This window comes from Peromyscus californicus, unplaced genomic scaffold (genome assembly GCF_007827085.1).
Source record: "Peromyscus californicus insignis strain IS unplaced genomic scaffold, ASM782708v3 Scaffold_22__1_contigs__length_63687245, whole genome shotgun sequence".
Taxonomy (NCBI): domain Eukaryota; kingdom Metazoa; phylum Chordata; class Mammalia; order Rodentia; family Cricetidae; genus Peromyscus; species Peromyscus californicus.
In genome coordinates, this window is record NW_026294525.1 from 28,409,547 (window position 1) to 28,430,683 (window position 21,137).

General features: G+C 41.1%; 1 protein-coding gene across 2 annotated transcripts in view; it reads right to left on the reverse strand.

The window, feature by feature from the left end:
* Pde7b (phosphodiesterase 7B) overlaps positions 1 to 21,137 on the reverse strand; it is a 311,632-nt gene that overhangs the window by 23,488 nt on the left and 267,007 nt on the right. For both annotated transcript variants that reach the window (XM_052751151.1, XM_052751152.1), the window contains 5 exons: positions 15,470 to 15,621; positions 13,183 to 13,246; positions 11,050 to 11,145; positions 8,441 to 8,541; positions 6,617 to 6,748 (listed from right to left, as the gene is read on the reverse strand). In XM_052751151.1, coding sequence (XP_052607111.1) covers positions 6,617 to 6,748; positions 8,441 to 8,541; positions 11,050 to 11,145; positions 13,183 to 13,246; positions 15,470 to 15,621 — 545 coding nt within the window. The remainder of the gene's footprint in view (positions 1 to 6,616; positions 6,749 to 8,440; positions 8,542 to 11,049; positions 11,146 to 13,182; positions 13,247 to 15,469; positions 15,622 to 21,137) is intronic.

Below are 21,137 nucleotides of genomic sequence, written 5' to 3' on the forward strand. Positions count from 1 at the left end.
GCCCATGCTTTCGCCCATGCAGAAGCCAGAGAAGGACAGTGATGTCCACCTTTATTGCTCTCTGTCTTACTCCCTTGAGACTGTCTCTCTGAGCCTGGAGCTAGGCTGGTGGTCAGCAGCCCTAGAGAGTCTCTGTCTCGGCCTCCTCCCTACCCCCAGTACTAGGGTTATAGGTATGTTTTGCTACAACTGGCTTTTCATGTGGATTCTAGGGATCCAAACTCAGGTCCTTACGTTTGTTCACACAGCAAGTGCTCTTACCCATTCGGCCATCTCCTCAGCCCCTAGAATTTTTAGTTTAATGCCATATATTTATATCTGTGAAATCTTTTATTATAGCTTCACCATATTTCTCTGCAACAGAAATAGGCCTATAAGTTGAAATTCTAATTTAAAAGGTTTCCCTAATTTGGGCCTACAAGAATTAAATAGTTTTTGAGATTGAGTTTATAATGTAATTGTTATTAGCAACTAACTGGCCTTTAAAAGCACAGGAGTATTCCAAATTTGGAAAAAAAATTAGGCTGAATAATCAAAGTTATTGGCAGTCATTTAAGGAGACCAATGCGGGGGGCGTGGGGGAGTCTCAGTTACAGGAGACAGCTTTTACTATTTCTGATGGTTCATTTGGTGATTTTATACCTCAGGCCACATGTGATGTGACTCAGAATGTGTCTTCTGTAAAGTGGAAAAGGGTGTCTGTGCAAGGTGGCTGAAGAACTTTGATGTGATTGCCCTGCTGGCCTGTTCCAGGCAGTTCCAAAGCCCCAAACATGGATTCTGCACACTGTTCATGCCTAAGCACTGCTCAGAAAGGCTTCATGCATTCTGAAGCACACACACCCAATGTTTGAAAATTGCAGCTAGCCATGACTACTGTCAAAGTCAAAAAGTAATTCTTTATCATCTCTGTTTAGGAGCCACAGCGCCACGTAAGAAGTAAGCACGGATTGAGTGGCTGCCAAACAATTCCTACACACTAACGTTTAAAGGTTGAAAGGATTGTTAAAAGAAAAAGAACAAGATTTGAATTCTAGGCCAATGTCTGGTAGAAGCGAGACTTGGAATCTTCTGTTGTAAAATCCTCAGACTTGTTGTGTTCAAGGCCAAAATATTTTTAAATTATTATAGCAATTGTTTCTTCTTTACTACATGTTCATAGATAACCAGATAACTCCTGAAGTAAAATGTCAGGTAGCATTTGTGAGTTGCAGAGTGCAAGTAAGATCACTATGAATATTTTGAAAATCATTCCAAGCCATCCTGCAGTTCACTTGACAGTCAGCAAGGGAAACAATGGAATATTCACTGACACCAGCCAGGTGCTGAATACTGGAAACACAGAAGGAATACATGCCAGAGACTTGCTGTCCATCTGAGACTTGAGCATCTAACCAGGCAGTGGCAATTTTGATTAGTACACATGGCGATATGGGAAGAGAACCCTGAGGTTGTGGAGGAGACACAGGGAAGCTGAATCTTCCGAGATAAAGTAGGTTTCAAGGAGGAAAAGATGTCCAAGATGAGACCAGAGATGGATGAGTCAGAGTGGACCCAGAGAGCATGTGCATATATTTGAGCAAAATACACTATGCGCTAGTGCCTTTGATTAAAAATGGGCAGAAGAAGTAGTGTGTGCAGACCTGAAGCAAGAGATACTTTATATCTCTCTTCTCTGTTTGGCTGTATAGTTTGTTTTAGAAATGTTCACATTGTGAGAGATTACACATTTTGCTCAGTTATTTTCTATTTTGCCTCAGAGAACATGGGGATTTTTACTTGTTTTGGTCATCTTTGGCATTCACGGTACCTGGCATGTAGTAATCCCTCCACAGACATTTGTTGGATGAATAGAGGAAAGAGAAACGTTGGAGAAACTGAAAGTACTTCTGATTTGTGATTTACTGAGGCTGTGGGGTGGGTGGGTACTGTGGGAAGAGTGGCTTCGTTGACAGCAAGGCTGTGGCAAGAATCCCATGTGTTTGGTTATTTACAAAATCCCCAGGAACAGTGGGTTTCTTAGCAGGAATCCGTGTGGGCAGAATTGGACTTAAGGAAACTCCTCCTGGTTGCACAATGGGGAAAGGTTTGTAACCAGGCAACACTGAGTGACGTGGACACAAGGAGACAGGAAGATGTCTATGTCCTGAGCTAGGGAAAAACAGGGACAAGAGTCAGGCCAGTCACCGGGATGCCTAGGAAACTGTCAGCAATGACAATGGCTTGTCCCTAGCACTCAAGCAGCACCACTGTGACAGACAGGCTTATCTGACCCTCAGAGTGGCTCCGCCCATCGTCCACCAAAGGCAGCCCGAGAGAAAGGAGACAGTTCAGAAACGGTCAGGGAGATGAGAGCATCCAATAAGATGATCCCACCTTGAGGTCCCTGATAGCCTAGCAGTTTAGGAAGACACATCAGGCGGCACATCTGTCTACCCGGAAGACTATCAGTTCAGTGATTTCACATTGTCCCAGTGCCAATATGGCTTCAGTATGACTCCACACACTTGCAGATATAAGACGAATCTTTTAAAATTTTTTATTTTGTGTGTGTGTGTGTGTGTGTGTGTGTGTGTGTGTGTGTGTGTGTGTGTGTAGTGTACAGCGTGTATGCATGTGCAAGGCGCTCTTCTGTGCATAGGCATTTCTCGGTTCCTGGTCGACATCAAGTGTCTTCCTCTTTTGATCCTCACTGAGTTTTTGAGACAGGCTCTCTTGCTCAGCCCAGACCTGGCAGTTTCAGCTAGGCTGACTGGCCAGCCAGTCTCGGGATCCTGTTCCCTCTGCTTCCCCCGGGCTGAAGTCAGAGTGTACACCACCACACCGGACTTTGTCGTGGGTGTTGGGGATTCAAACTCAGGTCCTCAGGCTTGCGTGACAACCGACTGAGCTATATCCCGAGCCCAAGAATCATCTTCATCTTAATGTTGAAAGAACTTACTTCCATCTTTGTGGCTTACAAGAACTGTTAGAATTTTAATTTGGAAAAACAAAACCCTTATGACATCGAAGGCCCACGCCCTCTTTTTCTTTTCTGAATGATCAAGTATGATTTGCCCTGGAGATGAAACAATCCCTTTGATTGCTAGCATTTAATAAACCACCACACAGGGTTTCAAATTAAATCAAGAGGCTGTCTGTCAAAGGGAATCCGGCACCACTGAATTGCTACCATGCAAGACAGCTTTCCTTTATTATTATTATTATTATTATTATTATTATTATTTTTTTTTTTTTTTTTTTTTTTTTTTTTGGTTTTTCGAGACAGGGTTTCTCTGTGTAGCTTTGCGCCTTTCCTGGAACTCGCTTTGGAGACCAGGCTGGCCTCGAACTCACAGAGATCCGCCTGTCTCTGCCTCCCGAGTGCTGGGATTAAAGGCGTGCGCCACCACTGCCCGGCTATTATTATTATTTTAATAGTGTTTATCCTCTTCCTCCATCCTTTTTTGTGGTAATGGGGCTTGAACCTAGGGTCTTGTGCAGACAGACAAACAACTGAGCTATAGACCCAGTTTTCCTTTTTCTTAGTATTTTGAGACAGGGCCTCTCTAAATCGTCCAGGCTGTCCTTGATTCTGCAACCCTGCTGCCTCCATCTCCTTGAGTAGCTGGGATTACAGGCCCGTGCCACCATGTCTGGCTCTCCCTACTCTATTTACTGGACGCTTCCTTTGATGAAAATACTTAGAGTGATGTTGATAAACGGAGAGTCTGGTATCCAGAGGAGTCAGATGTTTTCCCACTTTTAAATCGGGAGGATACAGGAAGAAAAACAAGAGCATGGATTTGCCTCGTGTTTTCATTCTTAATTGCTCACGAAATGACTCTGGAAATAACAGTTTCTGCCCAGCTCTCGCCTAACAAACCAAGTGGTCTCCTTGGAGATACCCCAAGGGCCTCATCTGGGAGGTCTCAGAGGAAGAGAAGCATCTTGAGTTCCAAATAAGTCCTTGGTCTTTGACGAACTCTGCTTTAAGCCTGTTTGATTATTCTTTTCTTCATTCAGCTTATCTGCCCAAGACTGATCTTAGAACAAGGAACATGGATTCACTTGCTGTCCATGGAACACATGTTCGGATAAGCGCCTGGGAAACTTATTGAAGTAGAAGACCAATTTTGACCCCCCCTTATAGAATTTAATACTTTACCTAGAATAACTTTCATCCTGTAGAAATGAAAAGGGCATGAATAATTTTTGCAATTATATATTTGAGAGGCAGTCATAGAAACATTTCTCCTGGACTGTCAGCCTGGTGTGTGTGTGTGATTTAGAGTCATTCAAAATAAAAAGGAATTTAAAATGTTAATCTCCACCCCCAATTGCCTATAGCAAATGATTAAGAAAAAAATCACATACACTTCCACTACACATCATAGAATGGGATAATCATAAGGTTTCATGGAAGAATTAACCATTATTTTATCCATGGAGCGGTCTGTCATAGTAGCTAATATGTAGTTGGAACCTATCAAAAGGAATTACATTTTAAGTTAAACTGAAAGCAATTCTTTTTAAAATTGTGGTAACCACCAATCATTACATCCGATGCTGTGCACACTTTGCGGCTTGCTGAGCCGATCTGGGACTGTATGTGTGTGTATATGGATGATGGTCAGTAACGTTGGAGGGTGGAGGGGCCTTCCTCTTATAGCTCCTGTCCCTCTGGGTCTCCCTTCCTCAACACATGGACTGCTTTTATTCTGAGTAAGGCTCCATCCAGGCGGAAGTGCCTGTTCTGTCTTCCTATGGACTCTGGTTGGCAAGTCAGCTCGGGAATCGGGTCCAGGCTGCAGACCACGGGAGGGTGCCCTCTGACCCCGCATCGCTCCAGCTGCCCTGGCTCTTTCCTTATCAGAGCGCAAAGGCATGCGCTGGGTGTTATGCAGCCATCGTCTTCTTTATCGGAACCGAAAGAGCTCGGCCCACTGAAGGAGAGGAAGCCTCTGACACCTTATCTATTTACTGTCAGGGTGGATCGCAGCGAAGTCACGCACAGGGTGTTCTCCCAGCCGCCGCGTAAGTCCCGGCTCATCTCCTCAGGGGGACTCTCGTTGATTAAATGTGTATGTGAGTGTAGAATGCTTGTGCCTATTTGTACATTTGTTTATCTCATTCATTACCGTGGTTCTTACGATTTTCTGAATCTGTAACTAAATTTTCCTAGAAAAATGTGCATAGGTATCCTGTGAAAATCTGCAGCTGGTTTTCTGAGACCTTCAGGCTTAAAAAGACCGTGTTACCAGAGATTTTAAAATATCGTGTGTTGCTTGGTGTTGTGGGAGGGGGAAGGGTTGTCTCCGGACAGTCATTCATTTGCCCCCCCATTCAAATGTCTATGTTTTTATCCACCAACAAAGTTAGCTCCTGAGATGGTTTTGGAAAATTAGCTTTCATTTTGTGTTTTTGTTTGTTTGTTTGTTTGAGACAGGGTCTTTTTCTCTATAGAGTCTTGGCTATCCTGGAACTCATTTGAGACCAGGGACTCAGATGCACAGGGAACTTTCTGCCTCTGCCTCCTGAGTGCTAGGATTAAAGGTGGGCGCCACCACACCCAGCTTCTTGGTTTATTTTTAAGCTCACCATAAATTGTCAATTGTAACTGTAGGTGCTGGCTGATTGCTCAAGGGATCCAACAGTGAGCGCGATGTGAGGTGGACCCTAGACCTCAGGATGCTAGTTCCTGTCTGAGCACAAAGGTGCCCGCATGGAGAAGGGCTTTTCTCCACGTTCCAATTGTACTTTATTGGGAGTAAACATACCCCTGAGCTGAAGACTCCTGCTTAACGAAGCTGTTTTAGGATGATCTATTAAGAGTTTTTTCTTTTATCACTCAGTCAAAACAAGATCTAAAACTGGGAGAGGTGACTCCCCTGTAGGAGACAATCTTGTTAATGACAACCGAAGAGATCCTCAGGACCACACTGAAAACTCACATCAGCATATAGCCGAAATCCCAGCACTTGGGAGACCGAGGCAGGAGGACTGAGAGCTTGAGGCCAGGCTGGCTTATGTGAAACCCTGCCTCAAAGCAAACAGACACATGACAGCGGACCGGAGAGTTAATAGTAGTAGTAATAGAAGACTTAGTATCCGAGAGGATATCACTGGTGAAGTTCTTCAGGCCAGCCAATCATGCTGGGGAACTGTTTCAGAACAACAAAATACACCCCTTATCTTTGATAACATGCCTTTGACTCCAAGGCCAATAAAGTTTAGAAATGGGTCCAGAGACTCAAATCCGGATCAGAATCACACCTAGGAAATAGCTATTTAAGATCTGCAAGAACCAGTTTCAACTGATCACTAGGTATAAGTCAGTCTCCATGGAGACATGTATTTTAAACCACAAGGAGGGTTCATGCATCCTGTTGACTCAGGACAGTTTCAAAGCTGCTTTGGAGCAAACTGAGTTTCTTGGATATCTTTACACCAATTTAGTCTTCCAAGGATAGGCCTGTTCTAATTCAAACCATACTCTTTGGATGTGTTTGTGTCACTGAAGCTGACCTTCAGTGAGGGCCATCTTTGAGGGCAGGAAGAAAGTTCTAGCTGTGCACCTAAGACAAATGATTGTACTGGCTCCTCATTCGGCTTATTTTTTATTTATTTATTTTACCTGATACAGGTTGGCAAGGTGGTGGTTGGTTTTGATCAGAAATGGCTGGTTCACCCCGGGGTGGTCAACGTCATGAGCCGCTGCAGCCAGTAGTCCAAGCATGATATCCAGAGGTGTGAGGAAGCTGGCCAACTGTTAAAAAAGTAAAATCGGGAGACTGAGTGTTACCATTTGCCGTGTCTCCGTCAAACAGAATGCAACACTGTTGGGCCCGAGTTTGCCAGACCTCTGCCCTCTGAGATAGTCAGTGAGGCGATATGCACACAGAACTCTTAAGGGTGGGAGCAAGGACCGTGTGGAGAGTAACTGGAATGACAGAACTTGTGTTCTCCATCCCACACTCTCTTCCTCCTGCTCACAGGTTTTGTTGCTGCAGTGGCAAAGCCCGTGGGCAATATCAATGGCTGGCGCTCAGGAGCAGCAGCCATGTCCTCCTTGCTTGGAGAGGAAGTTGCAAGTGAAGACATGGGCTAGTCAAAGGAATAAACAAGACTTAAAGAATCAGTAGTGTGTTTCTTTGTTTAAAACATCCATTTGAAAACTATTAGTATTCTCTCCCCGGCTCCTCCTGCCCTGTGTGTGTGTGTGTGTGTGTGTGTGTGTGTGTGTGTGTGTGTGTGTGTGTGTCTGTGTGTGTGTAAAGGTATATGCATCCCATAGCTTGTGTGCTGTGGGGTCTGGGGACTGAACATGAACAATTGTCAGGCTTTTGTAGCAGGTGCTTTTACCAACTAAACCGTCTTACCCACTTTCCCTTATTCCTTTTTTTTTTTTAAAGCCTGTACTGGGGATTGAACGTCGGGCCTCACATACACTCATCAAGCACACTCCCACTGAACTTAGGCCCCAGCCCTGGTGTATTTTAACTAATAAATATCTTTGCCAACTTCTTTGAAAGAAGTAGATTGGATTGCAAAAGTTGCATTCTTTCTCAAAATGGACTAAGTGGTGGGGGAATGTGTGAGAATCTTTACTTTTTGTTAACCAGGAAAATGGAAAGTCTGAATTAAAAGTAGAAGTATATGATATCACTTTTAGATTATGTAGAGATCCAAAAAGCTTTGGTGTCCAGGTCTGCCGCATCCCTCCTGCTCTATCCCGAGATGCCTGTGTGGTATCTGTGTGTTTAGGGGATAACATTGAAGCATCTGTATATTTAATGAATTACTAAGCAGAGTCTCGAACTTGAATAAATTAAAAAAAAACCCTCAAGGAAATTCCTACTGAATATTACATCAAACCCCTAATAGCGAGGGACTGCCTTGATTGTAAGGACCACTACATTACACTATCATTATGTCTTTATTTTCTGATTTTGGGTTGGTTCATCTCATCAGAGCATGTTTGCTAAGAAGTCTTGGACATTCACGATTTTTTTTTTGGATTCCGAGTCAGAATCTCCCATTGGCCAAGGAGACATGGGACTTGAAACTGGAGGAGCTCTGATCCCCATTTACTGATCAAAAACCACAAGCTGGGAAGCCTTTTCCAGTACAGCTCAGTGCTAGCGGTGTTTGTGGAAAAGGTCCACTGCGAAAGTACTGACCTTTGGGACCACTGAGGATATATAAGAGGTAGGTTGGCTGCTGCTGGTCTCATGTAGCCTTGCAAATCAATAAACTATGCAAGGAAATCTCAGAAAAATCCACATCTGTTTTCATGGCTATGGTAAGATTTTTCAGAGCTGACACTGAAAATGTTAGTATGAATATGCAAAATATGCAGTCATATTTTGAAGGACTGAAACATTGAACAATTTAATGCTTAGCAGTCCATTGACTTGGCATCCCCAGATGGCAGCAGAGGTGACTGAATCTTGCTTACCTTTGGCTCCTTCAGGTAACAGTGCATGGCCTGGGTGACATCAGCTGCATGGACAGCATTGTGGTATGGGTTGTGACCGTGGTAATCTTCCTGAACCATGACTAGGAAGAAAACAGAAAGCTTGGTCAGCTAAAATCAAAACGAGCATGACATAGTAGATGAGACGTTGGCATTTTTTCCAAAGTGCACACAGCCTGAGGAGTCCTTTAAAAATGAAGGTGCACAAGCCTTGGACCTCAACTGGGCTGTTTGTGATGGAAAAGAAAGGGAAGAGAAAGGCCGGAAGGATTTGTGAGGCTCTTGGGATGTCTCACCTCTTCTGTAAATTACCACTTTCTGGCATTTATGAAGGCTCTCATTCACAGGATGGATAAATATGGAGGAAAAAGTCCAACTTCATTTCACACTGTCATTTAATTATCTAAATCTGTTGCCATTCATTAATATCATGCCACAGATGACACTTCCTTTCAGAGCCCCCCCACCTTTTTGGATTCCTGCTGTCTAGGGATTATATTACCACTTGAATAACAAGCACTCATCTGAACAGATCTAGTCCTCCATCAGGTGGCAGTCACAGGACTTCCTTGGTTCGCATCTCCCTCTGTGGGAGCATCCTCGCTCACGGCCCTCCAATGCAATGCAAGGCTCAGAGAGTCGTGTCCAGTAATAGGCAATACCATCTTGGTTTGTTGCTTATAGAAGTCGATACCCTGCTTCAGCAAACGACCAAGTCAGTGCTTGGGATGTTCAGTGTGTATAGAATGACTGTACTTAACAATGGCCATATTCTTCTATTATGCTATGAATCTGGCTCTGGGTTCTACTGTTAATTCAGTTGTCAAGCCTGTATTTCTTAGATGTTCTGGGGGCACATATGCGTGTGCATCTGCATCTCTTTAGACCAATCATAATTATTTGGCCCTTTTCATGGCATTACTTTGCTCAAGCAATTAAAATACGATCAGCCTGGGGTTATTTAGGATTCTGGAAAGGGGCCAGGTTGTGGCAGGTTTCATATATTTCTACTACGCTGCATATACTTTTTATTCGGTAGGCTTGTTTCCTATCATACGTAAACTCAAGCTCTGCCACTTATCTGTGATGTGCAACTTACTTAGCCACAATCCTCAGCTTTCTTCCCTGACTTTGGGATAACACTATCATGTATTAACACATACACGTCCTTGAAAGAGGTCCCAGAAGATGTAAGCAACAGGTAAACCCGGCGGCTGATGCTGCTTTTATCTTCCACCTGATGGTACTGAGTCAACTTTCAAGTTCATAGCACAGAGCAAGTCAAAGAACTAGAAATGTGCTACGTGGCATTGGCAAGCCATCCGGTGATTGGGAATCTACCTAGGATAATTCATGGGCAGATAAATCAGAACCCTCACAGAAGCAAAGAGCTGGGGCTGCTTTTAGAAAAAGATTGATGGCAGCCTTGTGTGTAAAGATGGCGGGCTTAAGACCTGTTTGTGAACTGAGGCCCGGTTACTAGTCATTAGCCTTGGGAAAAGAGTGAAACCTCTTGCTTGTTCTCTTTAACTGTGGACCAAATGGGGATAATAATGTCCCACTTGTGGTTTTCTTCAAATAATTAGAAATAATTTGTTTAAAGTATCTCTCCCATAGCGGCTGGTATGTAAATAGTAATCACCATTCATTTTAAAGGTTTTCAGCAACTCCGGTTGTGACTAGAGTTATTTGAGGCAGATCTCATTGGAATTTTATAAGCAGGAGAGCATATCAGAGTCATCTTGACACCTATATATTCTTGGTGGTTTTCTTCATGGATCCTTAATGTAGTATGAACACAGCACATTAAGCTAACAATTTATCAACGACTTAGGCTAGATAAGCTATATTAAAAACCAAGATTCAATCTTTTCAGATTAATTTGAGGTCTTTTTCTAGCATGCTACGGTTCTTAACACTTTATTTAAAATTATTTCTGTTATTTTTGGGATTATAGTATGTATTTACGGGGCGGTGGTGGCGCACGCTTTTAATCCCAGCACTCGGGAGGCAGAGGCAGGCGGATCTCTGTGTGTTCAAGGCCAGTCTGGTCTACAGAGCAAGATCCAGGAAAGGCACCAAAACTACACAGAGAAACCCTGTCTCGAAAAACCAAAAAAAAAAAAATGTATTTACATCATTTCCCCTTTCCCTTTCTAACCTCCAAACTCTCCCATATACTTGTCCTTGCTTCTTTCAAATTCATAGCCTCTTTTTTCATTAATGTTTATATATATATATATATATATATATATATATATATATATATATGTATATGTATGTATTCCTATATGCACAAATACAACCGGCTCAGTCCGTAAACGTTACTCATACGTATGTTTTCAGGGCGGACTATTTGGTATTGAATAACCAGTTGGAGTGCTCTTCCCTGGGGAAGACTATGTCTCTCCCTCTCAGCATTCCTCAGTTGCCTGTTGCTCTTTGTGTAGGGTTGAGGCCTCGTGGGCTTTCTCCCATATCATGTCTATTGCTGTCCCCGTTCAGCTCACGTTTCGTGACACTTGGAGTCAGAGTTACACATTGTCCTTATTCCTGTGGTTGTGTAGGAACACGCAAGAAAAAAGACTTACCCAAAAACCTGTGCAAGGTCACCATGTCCAGCTTGAAATGGTGGATGAGGCCATGGGTATTGAAGAGGTGACACAGCAGTGTCACCAGACTGTTCCCTGGAAAGGAAGAGTCGCTTGCTTTATTATTGTTTTTAAAACACACTAGCACGACCGAAGATAAGATTTAAATTCTCGGAAATAAGGTTTTTCTGATAGAGTAATTCCCCACTTTGGATTCAAAATTATATATACTATGATCTTCTTCCAGGTTTCTCACTATCGTACAGATAAAATTAGCTTCCATCTTACACCAGTGAAAAAGAAAATAGTCAATGAAGAAATTGGTCTATTGAAGTAGTGAGTGTGTGTGTGTGTGTGTGTGTGTGTGTGTGTGTGTGTGTGTGTGTGTGTAATTTTAAAAACACATGGCCGCTTGAAATATGCTTTAAGTCACTTCCAATTAACTTTTACATTACAGGGATATTTAAATCACTACACTGCTCAACAATAGTAGCCTACTCTTCCTATGACACTTATATAAGAGAAGATTGACTTTGAGTTATTTCCCAATTCCAGCCAGAAGGGCTGCAAAATTAAATCTATGATAATGTGAATATTCAAGAGATATTATAATAATTATTTTGAATTTATTTAATTAATTAATTATTGAGATAGGTTCTCACTATATGTAGTTCAGGCCAGCCTCAAATTCGTGTTCTGGTAGACTCAGCCTCCTGAGTGTCACCATGCCTGGCTGACACGTATTTTTTAATATTTTAAAAAAATATTACAGAGCTTATTTAAGACTTTGCAAAGGATCAAGAAACTGCCCAAGTGTCTTCAGTGCAACCTGAGTATTGCCAAAGAATGTCCTTTTAGAGTACCCAATTCAGTACATCTCCACAAATTTCATTGTCTTGGAGCTATTTTAGAACTCTCCAAGTTAGAGATAGCGGATAACATGGCAAATGATCCTTGTCCATAGACTTATAACTGCAGCTAGTCCGGTGGCATTTCACGGCTGTTTATTAATTCATTTCCGTGTGTCTTACTGCATGTATGTGTGTGTGTGTGTGTGTGTGTGTGTGTGTGTGTGTGTGTGTGTGTGTGTGTTTCTTTGATGTTTCCTTTGGAACTGTTGTGGTAGGTCAGCGGCCTGCTAATGAACTGAGATAAACACAATCTTTGATAGCTTCATTTCTGTAACAGTCATGATTATATTTTCTTTCAAACACCACTTTAGAAGTTCTTTTATTCACAGCTAATTTTATTTATCAGTCTCCATTTCTAGCTGATCCAGACAAGTTCAAATAAAACATTATGGACTCCAGGACTCCACCCATATCCTATGTATTCTAGTTAGCTTTCTATAGACTAAGAAATCCATGCCCTAACCTTACACTACATCTCTCTTACAGCACAGGGCTTGCCCAGTCAGTGTTGAGAAAACCATGGGCAATGACTTACTGAACACATATGACAGATGATGGTTCAGACCAACCTCAGCATTAAGTGATGCCTTTCATTGGCCTAAGCTTATCTACATTTGTTTAACAGGTAGGGGAAAATATATTTTATTATCTTGTTAGGCAAAACTTTTATAGACATAAACATATGCAAAGAACTGTCAACAGGAGTGCTTCATTTTCAGCTACAGCCTAAGCTTTTACATTCTTTCCCTAGCAGTGGCTTCCTTCTGAGGATGACAAACTGATTTGAGCAATGTCTGCAATGGGCACATTCAGGTCACTTAAGAAGTCACACAAGCACCTTGCCTGTAAGGGGCAGGACTAGTCAGGTGTGCTTTTCTGTGATTTTTGTGTGTTCACTACCCATTGACTAGCAGTGAACTCTCTATGTTTGGACACGACCACAGTATCTGCGAGGAAGGAATGCAATCAGCAGTTTCCTAATTCTTTTGGGATCACAGGTCAGAAGGAAACCATCCTAACATGCTAAGGTCAAGTTCAGTCCTCATTCTTCATCTGAATTAATTTCCCCCTCCCTGCTCTGTCTTGACTGACTCTAGATTTATGAGAGTGGGAAGAGAAGGAAAAAGTAATCTGTCTAAAAATACAGCTTGTTTCTCATGAAATGAATCCACTTTATGGTGTGTATATTAGTGAGAATTCTGTGTGTGGGGGGGTAACTTACCATTTGTCAAGCGATCAAACAAGAAGATGTCAAAGTCCCACATTCCAACTTTGGAGAGCATATGCTGAAAAGGTAAACAAGAAAAAAAATAAACAATGCCCCAATGAAGCACATTGAGACTCAAACACTGACTTGTAGACATTAATTGAAATAGTTGAAAAGATGGAAACGGTATTGTACTACTCCATGTACAACGGATTTGGTGTAAACTAGACTCTACTCCATTCACTAGTGACAGCTCAAGGGGCAGGCTCTCAGGTTAAACCACGGGTCTAATGTCAGCCATTTTTCCTCCTGGCCGTGGGACCTTGGTTACGGCCTTACCTTTTCCAACCTTCATCTGAAAAATGTGGCTGATAACATCCACATCAGAGAGTTGTGTGCTGGGATGGAGAGAGGTAGCTCTATGTACCTCAAGTACCTGTCACAGTGCTTTTTCACAGGGAGCATGGGTGTAGGACTCTGTGAAGGGTGCGCGGTAGAGGGAAGCTTTGCAACATTTTTTGTTTTTTGTTTTTGCTGTTTGTATTTGTGGTGTTTGGAATTAAACCTAGGATCTTGTTCATGTCAGACAAGTACTTTACCACTGAGCTATAGTCCCAGTTCTTATAATAAAAAAAATTAAAAACAAAGTGAAAACCATTGCTGAGACATTATTTTGCTCATGTAAAATTAACTACTGTATAGGAAATTGAATAATAACTGAGTATACCAGATAATTTAAAGACCTACTGTGTAACACAGACATTTTTAATGAAAAGGTAAGCCATGTTTAGAATTAAATGAGACATAAAGGTTGCGGTGGTTGATTCTTTCTGTGCCATAGTTCCTACAACTCCATCCATCTCTGTTTGAAGGCACAGTCACTGATGCAAGACTAACTGCTGATTCTCTCTCTGCCCTTGAGTGGTTCTGTGAAAAATCCAGTGTCTTGTATAGCATACTCAGCTCTCACGACTTGTTAAATAAAAATAAACAAAGGGATAATTATCTGTACTGAAACTTTACCCAAATCATACAACATGAAATGCAGATCCAGGCCCAGTCTTCTGACAGCCAGACTTTTGGTCTATCATTCTTTATATATCTCAACATCACCTTTTAAATGTGGCTCCTTGAGAAGAGAACTTATTATGCGTCTCTGTCACCAACACTGCAGTGTTAGAAGAACTTATTATTGATCTCCTTTCTACAAATCAGCCAACTCTCCACCACCAAGTCAACTACCCACTAACTAATCATCTACCAACCAAACACTGACCGCACATGAACACCAACCAACCAATGCACCAACCAACCACCAACTACCAACCAACTAACCAACCACCAACTAATCAACACAACCAGCAATTCATTCAATTTCACTCTTAGGTTGTTGTAAGATCAAATTAACTTTTATCGTTTTTATAGACAGGATATTAGAGAGTTTGTTTCTCTGGCACGATTTATTGCTCATTTTTAGTGGCATATATGTAGTAATATATCATTGTATGGAGATACTATTTACCATGTATGCTACAAAATACAACTTTTGACATTTGTTTAATGGTGACAGTTTATCCCTGGAATTCAAATTCCTTTGGCAACTTAGGCTAGATGTAACTTGAAAATTGTTTTTAAACCATCATACATTGAATTCTACCTCATCACAATGTAGAGTGAAAATCATTTATTATTAAAAGGTTTTTGAATGAATTAAAAACAATAGGCTAATATGCCGTGTTAAGAGCCTAATGCAGAGATAAGAGCAGATAATTACTAGAGGTATTTTCAGTTGTCATTGTATAAGACAATTTAATGGATTTAAAATTTTAGTTACACCCTAAGTAATAATTGTTCAGGCCAAGACTTTACTTTGTTTATCATTGTGAAAATATGTTCTGCACATTTATAAAAGTGAAAATAGCTAACATGTATTTGGCATGAGTATGTTAAGCATGGGGACATGCTTTACCTTAGGACTGGGTATGTAGCTCAGGAGTGGGGCGCATACTTACTTAGCATGCATGAGCCCTGGGTTTAATTCACATCACCCCACCCCCAGCCCACAATTATAACTACAGCATGTTATATCTAGAAAAATATAATTACCTCTATGAGGTACATGGTTCTATTACCTTCATTTTGTGTTTGAGAAAGTAAGTCCAGATGTTTTAAATAGCAAACCCAGAGTCACATAGCCCCTTCGAGGAGTAGGGCTCAGACCCAGGTGCTGTCAGCTGGGGCACAGATTCTTGATTACTGACTGCCGGGGGGGGGGGTGGTGGTGGTGGTGTAACAGGCTTACCCTTGCTTGTCCAAGGTAGTCTTCATCCAGCAAGTGGAGGGGGGCCTGCGGTATAATCCCACGGAGAAGCCTAGATGCATGGAAGTATCTTTGGAAACTTAACAGTCTTTTCACCTTTTTCTTGGTGCCAATTTCCCCTGAGTGTGTTGTATCTGTGGAAAGGAATCACATGCAGAATTTTGTGAGTTTAAAAGAGGCATTGCTTTCTCTGTGTCAAGTATAATATATTGAAAAGGAGAGGCGTTCAAAAGACACTTTAAGGGCTAAATTGAGTTGAATATGGTCTATTAAATTGATGTTTGAAATCCTTCTAATAAATAGAACAAACAAATCAATAAGGGAGCTTCCTGCCCTTTCTTTCCACTGTTCCTCTTGTTCTCTCTTCTTTTGACAAGGTCTTATATGTAGCCCAGGATGACCTCAACATTGTGATCTTTCTGCTGAGGTTCTAGAGTCCTGGGATTACCACAAATGGCTTTGTGTTTTTTACATATTTTACATGTACTTTTCTTATATGATTTTGGATGACATGAGTTGTATGAATTAAAAACTTCACTTTTTTGTTGGTTAATTTCTCATTTTAAGTTCTCTTCAGATGTTAGAAGGCTGTGAGAAAAATATTTCTTGATGTCTTAGCAGTATCATTGACAAAGTAATGAAGCAACATCATCATAAAAGTAACTAACAAGGCTGTGAAATAGCAAAGAGGAGGCACACTTTCTAACTGTGTGCTCTCTTGCACTGGCAGCTGTCCCATCTTGGCAGTAGAGACACTTTCATGCTCATGTCATATGTACCCTTCAAAATTTGATGATGACATTGTGGTGCCTGCACATAGTACTGCCAGGTACCATCTCTGAATGTCTGTCAAGAGACGTCTTATCTCGGTTGAAACGCTTGAGTCACACAAGAAACGTCTTCGGCAAAGTTTAGTTGTCAAGTCCATTTAGGAGTCTAACAGGCAAGCATATAGCTGATGTATAAAGTAATTTGTTTTTCTGCCATATCTTCCCCCTATCACCCTATCTCCCCTATGGAACTCAAAATTACCACTAATGAGAAAAAGAAAGCCAGGGTTTTGAAACACGGAGCAGTGAATGACCAACATCTGTAACTTATTACTTGGCTGCATAAAGCATGGAAAGGCATAATTCAGGGCCATCAAGGCCTGCTCTGCTCTGAAAACACTGCCTGATTAAAATTACTTGTATTTACAACGAATCTAGATTTCACCCATAGAAAGAGGCAAGCATGTGCACGTGGAGATAAGTAGGGATTGGCTGGGGTTGTGGTTGGGCTACATCAGTATGAAGAATGCTGCCTGAGGACTCCATTCTGCAGGTAGCATCTCCTTCCCATGCGTTTGTCGAAGTATAGCATAAGTGAAGCTGTTCTCTCATTTATTAAAATAAAAAACAAATGAATACCTTTTATGGGCTATTCACTGCTTTGGATATTTCATTGAGCGAAAACAAGTTCTCTGCCCTCTTAGAATGGACACGGCAGGGGGAGATTGACAATGTGTAACATAAAAGTAAAGAAATAATAAAATGCAGAGATAAATGTAATGGGGATGGTAGGTGGGGGAAGCAGAGAACATGGGATCAGAAACTGGGTTGGTAGCAGTCAGTGCTGGCCTAATGAGAAGATACAATTTCTCCCAAATTAGAAGCGATGAGGGAATTAGCTGAGTATTAGGATGTACCTTGGGATGTACCTTCCACATATGGAAACCAGACCAAACAACTCTCAGGAGTGGGAACGTGCCTCGAATGCCAGAACGTGCAAGGAAAAGAAGGATCAGTGTGTGTGAAGAGGAGAGAAAAGGGTAGGGTGAAGGATGAATTCTTGGAACAGAGGACGTCCTGGAAAGATATCTCAGGAGGTTATTGAAATAGTCCCGTCAGGAGCCATGGCTGCCGAGACACAGTGGTGTCAGGGGAGGGCATAGAAATGATGGTGGACCTTCAAAGATATTTTAGTTATATCCGAGATTTTGCCTGGACAACTGGGAGAACGGCTTGCCATTGCTTGAGATAGGGAAGGCTAGAGCAGACCAGATCTACAGTGGACAAGTTTTTATGTAGTGAATTTGGATGTCTGTAAGAGACTTGGGTGAAGATGGTGAGTCAAAAATAAGAGGATGTAAAGTCCAGAGCTTGAGGGAAAAGCCTGAGTTAGAGATAACAGGATGAGACTCAGATGAGACTACCCAGGGAGTGAGTGTAAACACTGATGAGAAAATGACCCAAAGCTTGAGTATGGAGTGATTCCACTTCATCTTCAGAATGGTCCAGAGAAGAGCAGAGTTACGGGGGATGAAGAAGGAGCAGGTGGAAAGCTGGATAAATCATTGCCTGGGAGCCTTCTGGAGAAGCACAATGTGAGCCACTGAGCATCAAATGCTGTTAGTGGCGGGGGCAGGAACACTGACTCTGAACTGTACACTTAGAAAACACACATTTTATTGTATGCACACACAACAACTTTTAGTAATAGGGACCAGTTGTTGGGACAGGACAGAAAATGTCCACGTGAACAGTGACACATTGCACCGGAAAAATGAGAATTTGAAATACAATGGGATTGTTTGAAAAATGAAAAGATGGATTAATGAGATGGCTCCGTGGTGTTTACTGCCAAGCATGGTGACCTGAGCTGGATCTCCATGACCCACATGGTGGAAGGAGAAAACCAACCTCATAAGACGTGTTCTAACCAGCACACTCACACACACACAATGTAATAACAGGAGGCATTAAGAGATCCCTTTAAGCAAAAGGGGAAAACTCGAGCTTCAAAATAAATGATGGAAGAATAAATTTTAAATCTACAACTGAAAAAAACCCCAATGAACTTATGGGCAGGTGATTAAGATAAGGGGATGCTTTTTGCAGAACACGCCAACACCCTCCAATAAATATAGAAAAAATAATAGAGTGCAGAAATTGCCATTTTGCAGCCATCACGGTAATAACTGAATTGGGCCAGAATTGGGCCAGAATCCTTAATGGATATTACAATGATTAAGGAAAATTTAAAATGCATCAGATAATTGCATAATACCACAACGTCGTTCTGCTTATTAATTAGGCAGAGAAAACGGAAAATGGACAACTCTTTTTTTTTTGTGGCTGAATGTAGAAGAGGCACCATCTTTATGAAGTATTCAACACTTCCTTTTCGAGGGAGAAACCGGCACCTTGCACTTCCTTACATATTGCACTAAGATACAACAGCAGGGGTGTGATACTCCTGCTCAAAATGGGCAGTGATTCGACACACAGGAAAGCATCAGACAAGTCCAGGGTGAATCTCAGTGTCACAAAACATTAATGACGGGGTTAGGTACTATCTCACAACAATGGACACCAGAGATACTGAACTAAACACAATGCATGGTTCTGATGGTGCCTGGAGCAGAGAAAAAAAAATGTCCATAAACAACATTATTAAGATAACATGAAATTTGAATATAGATATGTGTAGGTGTGAATAACACTGTGTGTGTGAATTTCTTGAATTTGATGATGGAAGTCTGTAAGAGAATTCCCTTGTTCCTTGAGAGATACATGTTGTAGTATTTGGACAAAAGGGTATGATGTGTACAATTCCTCAATAAAAAAGACAACAGTAAAGCCAGCACTGCAAAATATAATGGTTGGTGCTTCTGGAAAGAATGTCTGATTTATTCTGTTCTTGAAGACTTTTCAGACATTTGAAATTATTTTACAATCAGAAGATATATATGCATTGGAGTTTTAGTCAGTTGTAAAAAAACAATGAAATTATGTCATTTGTAGAAAAATGGATGAAATAAGATTATCACATTAAGCAAGATTAATCAGATCCTAGCCGGGCGGTGGTGGCGCACGCCTTTAATCCCAGCACTCGGGAGGCAGAGCCAGGCGGATCTCTGTGAGTTCGAGGCCAGCCTGGTCTACAAAGTGAGTTCCAGGAAAGGTGCAAAACTACAGAGAAACCCTGTCTCGAAAAACAAAAAACAAAAAACAAAAAAAAAAGATTAATCAGATCCAGAAAGACAAATGTTACGTTTTTTCCCATATTAGACTCCAGATTAAAAATCTATGACATGACTACACAGAGAAACCCTGTCTCGAAAAACCAAAAAAAAAAAAAAAAAAAAATCTATGACATGAAAACGGAAGTGGGGGGACTGTGTGGAGAAGAAGGAGATGGAATAACAAGACCATGAAATGAAAGATTCCTAGATACTTGTTCTATCCAGAAAATAAAAAAGACCTGAGGAGTTTGTAAAATGTTGTTTCTGAAAAGTCGTGACTATCAATTTTGCTGTGGCCTTTTTCTTTTTTCGCAATACAAAGTAGGAAATAAAAACCACGTGAGAGATGAAGGAATGGAGGTATTTGTCTTTCTTCTGATGATGAGACTGCCCCTTTCCTGTGGTTTTAGGATGCTGGAAATTTCAGTTTTTCTACACCTTCAGCCTCTCTCATACAGCTTCTCCCTCACACATGAAAAATGCTTAATACTTCTTATTCTTAAAGATAAATCCTGCTGTTTAAAGGGAACAGAGTTTCAGTTATGCAAGATGAAAATATTCTAGGCATTGTTGTACAACAGTCTGAATGAATTTAATAAGGCCTAACTGTAGAGTCAAAAATGATTAATAGTGTGGATTTTATGTTATATACCTATTACCATAATAAAAAACCTAACAATTCCAAAGAAATACATTTCATATGACTACAGGATGGTGCATCATGAACTGAAGATAATAATTATGTTTTAATTGTGAAATTAAATTTAATTTGTTTTTAAATTTAATAAGAAAAAGTTTAAAGGCCTGAGTTATGATAGAGTGCTTGTATAGCACACACAAGACCCCAGGTCTTACCTCCAGGTAAACACACACACTCGTACGCACACACAGGTACACACACCTCTTTGAGAGGAGAGAAAACAGGAAGAGAGAAATCGGAAACAGTGTCAAGATGGACAATCCTTTAGAGAGTTTTACTGTACAAGAGTGAGAAATACAATGGTTATCATGATGTATAATCTTTATGTGTGCATTTTCAAATGTACTGAGATGGGTCAATAGGCATCTGTCAAGTTGCAGTATCAATCGGTGACCAATATTTTCTAAAATACCAATGATTGTGCCATTTATCACCTCTATGTGGACTACCGAGCTAGGCAGGAAGTGAGTCAGAAATGTAGCTAGATATTAATGAATACAGCAGCATTTCACATTTCATTACTTCATTTTCTTTCTTTCTTTCTTTCTTTCTTTCTTTCTTTCTTTCTTTCTTTCTTTCTTTCTTTCTTTCTTTCTTTCTTTCTTTCTTTCTTTCGAGACAGAGTCTCACGCTGTAGTCCAGGTTGGCTTGGAACTCACGCTGGGATTATGGGTATGAAGCAACACACCCTTCTTTAATTTTCTGAAGGGCACACATGACACCAAGTGGGAGAAAAATAATCCTCAAAGTAGCTCTCTATGGAGGAAGAGAACATCAATAATTGCAGAAAATAAATTGATTTAAATATGTCTCAATTACTTATCAGTTTAGGAACATCCATTCTGTGTTATGTGAGATAATGAAAAACTAAGCCATAAAAACTAAAAGCATAGTTGGGGGAAAAATTCATTTAAAAAAACTGCTTGAAAAGAAATCACCGTTTT